This window comes from Sminthopsis crassicaudata, chromosome 1, assembly GCF_048593235.1.
Source record: "Sminthopsis crassicaudata isolate SCR6 chromosome 1, ASM4859323v1, whole genome shotgun sequence".
NCBI classification, from domain to species: Eukaryota; Metazoa; Chordata; class Mammalia; order Dasyuromorphia; family Dasyuridae; genus Sminthopsis; species Sminthopsis crassicaudata.
The window spans coordinates 741,404,478-741,409,758 of record NC_133617.1 but is presented as its reverse complement, the minus strand read 5'-3'; the positions used below and the strand labels follow the sequence as shown (position 1 = coordinate 741,409,758).

The window sequence follows — 5,281 nt, the reverse complement described above, 5'->3', positions numbered from 1 at the left end:
TCCGGGTGCCTGCGTCTTCTTGGGGGGCCGCCTGCCGTGGGTCGGGGGCCGGGAGTTTGAGCTGCCCCGGCGCCCACGGGCTGGGGTTCCTAAGGGCGAGGCCTGGGCTAGGTGTGAGGGCGGGCTGGGGCGGGGCGCGGCCTCTGGGGCCCGCCTTTTTGGGGGTCATTCCTGCCCCTCCCCCGTTTTTCGCCTCCCAGTTCCTGTGATTGGCTCAAGGCCTTAAACGGAACCAATCAGGATGTGGGATCCATCTGGGTGGACCACGGGTCAAATACGGAGACCCTACCTTGTGGTGGCCGAGTCCTGAGGACTTGTGGGTCGGGGCTGTTCAGGACTATAAAAAGAAGGGGGCCACCCGAGGGTCCGTGCGGGCTCCTGCTCCGCCCCCTTCCTGTGCTCCGGGCGGGAGGATGCTTGGGGTGATGTTGGAGGACTCCCGGGCCCCGCCCCAGAGTGCTCCCTAGAGCTCTGGGACCCTTCCCCCTCCACCCGGACAGCCCCCCTGCACAGCGGCGGCCCCGACACGCGAGACCTCCAGCCGCGCTCCCAGATCTGAGACGTCGGGCCCTTGACAACCGGGGAAACTGAGGCTCAGAGGGACGCCCCCGCGGCCGCTTTTGATTGGCTGAGGACAGTTTGAATGGCGGCCTTTAGCTTGCCCTGGGCGGCGCCCCCGGGCACCCTCAGCCAGGGAGCTCCCCGCCTCCGGACGCCCACGGGTGCTGCGGCCTTCTCCGTCCTGCGGGCGCCGGCCCGTCCCATGGGGGGGGGGCGAATGAGAGGGGCGGTCCCAGCAGTGCTGCGCCCCTGGGGTGCCCGGAGGTCTCCCGGTCCGCAGGGCCAGAGGAAAGGGCTTCGAAGGGCAGATGGCGAGGGGAAGGGACGGGGAGGGGGGGGGGGGCCGGTGGTTACCCGGGCAACCTCCCACTTTGCCAGCGAGGTCGGGCTGTTAGCATTTATTAAGCACCTGCTGTTTACCAGGCGCTGTGCTAAATGCCGGGGATGCCCAACAAGGCAAGGCCAGTTCTTGGGGCTCCGGAGCTCCACCTTGTCTTGGGCCTGGGGTCCCTGGGAGATCTGGGGACCCCGCCACAATGACCGATTTCAGTTAAGACCTAAGTGATTATCATGAGGGCCCCCTCCCCCCATCCCCACTCCCTCAGCCTCCCGGAGACCCCGGGGTGGGGCCTTGGGGTTGTCGAGTTTAGGGGAAAGCGTCATCCTGAGGAGGAAGCTGGGGAAACTGAGGCCAGGGAGAAGGGCCAGGCAGGCCGAGCCGAGGGGCTGTGGGCGAGGAACTGTGCAGGAGGGCCCTGCAAAGGGGGGAGGGAGGGGGTGATGGGGAGCGCTGCGGCAGGGCGGGGGGGGAGGGGGCCCAGCCAGAGAACAGCGGGGCTGGTGGAGGATGAGCAGGCATGGAGAGACCCCAGGGAGGAGGCCGGCTTGGGAGTCGGGGGAGGTCACACTGGCACAGAAAGCCCCGGAACAAGCTTCAGGCTCGGGGACCCCAAGGCCCCCTGGGTGCCCTGCTGGGATCCTCCCTCACGGGAGAGAGAGCAGCCCGAGGGACCCTCTGGAGGCTGTTGCCCACCATCCAAGAAGGGCTCCCCCGCCCCGGCCTCCCGCCCTCGCACCAGCTTTCCCCCCGCGCTCCAGAGATGCCGTCCCAGGTGGCTTCCCCCGAGTCTCCCTCGCATCCTGGCCTTGCGTGGGCAGCGGGGCAAGGGGCTGCCAGTCTGTGACCCTCCTCATGGGCACAGCTCCCAGAGGGGCGGCTTCTGCCCACGGGAGGGGGGCAGCCCTTGACTTCCTAAGTCCCCCATGCTGCTCTCCCAAAGCACAGTTCTTGGGAGGACCAGCCGGGTCCTCCTCCTCCTCTCCTTTCCCCTTTTATTCTTCCTCCTCCTCCCTGCCTCCCCTTCCTCCTCTTTATTCTTCCTTCCCCCTTTTCCTCCTCTCCCCTCCCCCTCCTCCCCTTCCTTTTCCCTCCCCCTCCTCCAGGAATCCACCAGTAGCTCTTCAGTTTGTAAAACCTGAGTCACCTCAGTGGATCCTCACTACAGTGCTGGGGAGGAGGGGCTGCTTTGCTCTCCACCTTACAATTGGGGAAACTGAGGCACGGACTAAGTGAAAGCCTCGGTCAGGCTGACATGGCGGTTTCTGGCGGGATCTGAGCTCAGGGTCCCTCAGGGTCCGGCACCTCCCCCTGGGCGGAATTCTCCCCCTTAAGTCTGACCCGCTTCTCCCCGCTCTTGTCCCGGGAGGGACCCTCATCTTCTGTCACCCACCTGCACTCCCGCTCCGACCCCCTTCCCCTCTCCCCCGGCTTTCTGGGGTCACTCATGGGCTCAGAAGTCTTCCGTGGCTCACTGCTGCCTGAATGAAGGTGTTCAGAGCCCCCAGAATCTCTCCCCTCCAGGCACTGGGAGGGCGTCGGGGGGCAGAGGACCTGAGGGAGGGACCCCCTCTATGACTGCTCAGCAGGCCGGGGAAGTGACTTGTTCAGGGTCACACAGTCAGGGCCCCAGGACCTCCTGTCTCTGAGGTTGGCGCGGTCCCTTGACCCCAGACCAAACAAGGGCCGGACCCTCCTTCAGGAGCTGAGACTTCGTGCTCGGGCCAGACTGGAGGGCGCCCTTATGGGCGAGGCTGGCGGGGGGGGGGCCTGGGAACATGGGGTGCCCGGCATAATCTATAGCAAAACACCAGGAGCTGGAAGGTTCCTGCTGTCTGGGACCTTGGGGGAAGCCCTGAACCTTTATTGTGGGGGCAGAGCAGGCGGTGCCCAGGGGCCTTGGAGCCAGGCCCCTCCTCCTCAGGGCTCTGGCCCACCTCACCTGGGAAGGATGAGAGCAGAGTTGGGATACAGTGTGACCTTGACTTTGGGCCTCAGTTTCTCCTTCTGTAAAGTGACAGGGAGTCAGTTTCCTGGCAGTTTTTATCACTCCCTGAGAGCAGCGCCCAGCACACAGAAGGTGCTTAATATTCATGGAGCTAGGGAATGTTCCTGAAGACAGGCTAGGATTTGGGTCAGGACCCCCAAGGAGCTTGGGGCCAGGGCTCGGCCCAGAGTGCCAGCCTCTCCCTGCCTCGCTGCCCCACTTCAGGGAAACCAAGCAAGGGGAGGGGAAGGGGGTGCCCAGGGGTCACTCTGGACTGTGCCAGCTGACATGGATGGGCACCTTCCTATCCACGCTCCCCTTGCCAGCTCTGGTTCGCCCCCATCCCCTAGATCTTCCATTGGTAATTTCCCCTGCAGCATCCATTTGGAGGAAGGGTCCAGGATGGCCTGGTCCCTTCCAGTTCTGCTTCTGACCCTGCCCTGAGCACCTGAGAGGATGCCCCCTCCCCCACTTCTCAGCTCCCAGGTCTGCCATTAGAGCGCCAGCTCCCACGGACAGGGGCTGCCTTTCCCTTGCCTGCCCTGGGCATGGGGCCTGGCACACGGCGAGCACTCTGAGAAAGGCTTGTTGCCCTGGTGCCTTTGTCTGACCTGAGTCCTGCCATCAAAGTGAGGCTGAAACTCCAGGATGTGGGGAGGGGGACCCCAGGCCAGTGTCTGGCCTGGAAAAGTCTCTCCAAGTCAAATGGAAAACGGGGACCTTGGCCAGAGCTTCAGGTTCAAATCTGCTATTTATCAGGTGACCCCTGAGCCGGGTGCTCGATCTTCTCATCTGTAAAATGGGGTTGGATCCTTTCAGCTCTGACACCCTCATTTTAGGGCAAAACTGCCCAAATTCAGAATGGAAGAGGGGGCATGAGGTGGGGGTGGGGGAGAAAAGCAGAGGCCAGCCGGACACACAGACACACATGCCCTTTTATTCTTTTCCATGAAGCTTCCAGTCATAACTGGGATCTGTGCTGAGCAGCCTGATGAGCGCCCGTGTGCAACGGCGCGGCGGGGTGTGGGTTAAAAAGCCCTCATTGGAGTGGGGGACCTGGGTTCAAGTTCTGCCTCAAGGGGAAAGTCCCTTTACTTAGGGAATCATTCATTAAAAGTGGGGATAATAAAATATCAACTACCTCCCCAGGGGCTGTGGGGAGAGCCTTGGCCCCGGAGTTGGGGAGGCTTGAGTTCAAATTTCCCCTCAAACATTTACATCACGTCACTCTGCCTCAGTTTCCCCATCTGTAAAATGAGCTGGAGGAGGAGCTGGCCAGGGACTCCGCTGTCTGTAAGAACGCCTCAGCTGGGGTCACAAGAGTCTCTGAAGACCGTCAGTGCGGGTGGTCACTGCGGTTCTGCTCCAAACCTCTGGGAGGCCGTTTCTCTGGTCGGCCCGATTCAGTGAGGAAGGCCAAAACCGAGCCCCAACGGCCCAGAGTGAAAGTCTGGAAGAGCGGCGGAATTTCCCTGGGAGGGGGGCAGGAATGCCTGGTGGCCAAGGCCTGGCTGGGGGGACTCAATAGCAAGAACAATGCCTCCAATATGGCAGCCGGACATGGGCAGAAAACCTTTTCTGCCAGGGAGGAACAATCACTCCCCCCTCCCCTTATCAGTGCTGCTCTTCAGGGCCTGGGGCAGAACCTGGAGTGACTCAGTCCACAAAAGGGGGGGGGGGGCACGTCAGGCCCAAGATTCCACTCAGGAACATGGGGGTCTCTCAGGTCCCCCAACGGCAGAGACACGGGTCATGTGTCAACACGCTCTTGGCCCTTGCCACTGCCGTTGGTTGTAGCTGCCCCCGGCTTCTCCTGGGCCGTCCGGGCGCTCGCTCACATTTCACAGAACGACTGCCCAGCACCGGAGGTGAGCCGTGGCCTGCCTCCGGAAGGCTGAAGGGAAAGTCCGCAGAAAGGCCCCGCCTCCGGCCCTGGGAGTCACAGCACAGGGGAAAGCTTCCGGGAAATCATGATCAGGGAGAACAGAATCCACGTCCGAGGGGGAGGGGAAGGAGGCCTGGGTCGCCACGATTCGGCTTCCTGGGCAGTAAGCGTGGATTATTACAGGCCGTGGCAGGGAGTGTCGTGGGAGGTCCGCGTGACGGAGTCACTACGTTATGTAGAACACAGAAGTCCGGTGGTGGGCCTGGCCGGGCCCTCGGAGAGGCTGGGACCCTCTGGGAGGTCAGGACCCTTGGGGAGTTGGGGCCCTTGGGGAGGCTGGGCCTCCCTCCTGGCCCTCAGAGGATCTTTTGGAGGATGGAGTTGACTAATTCCAGGGATTCTTCTTTTACCAGGACGATGTCGTAAGAGTCCATGTATTTTTCTAAGAGCTCATCCACCTGGGGCCAAGAAAAGAGAGATGGTCAGTGGTGGGTGGCCGGGCTGCCTGGAC

The 5,281-nt window shown here is 62.6% G+C and overlaps 1 protein-coding gene across 3 annotated transcripts in view; it reads right to left on the bottom strand.

The window, feature by feature from the left end:
• Positions 1-3,802: 3,802 nt before the first annotated feature.
• NT5C3A (5'-nucleotidase, cytosolic IIIA) overlaps positions 3,803-5,281 on the bottom strand; it is a 58,741-nt gene continuing 57,262 nt past the window's right edge. For all 3 annotated transcript variants that reach the window (XM_074284318.1, XM_074284319.1, XM_074284320.1), the window contains one exon: positions 3,803-5,228. In XM_074284318.1, coding sequence (XP_074140419.1) covers positions 5,127-5,228 — 102 coding nt within the window. In that variant the 3' untranslated portion in view covers positions 3,803-5,126. The remainder of the gene's footprint in view (positions 5,229-5,281) is intronic.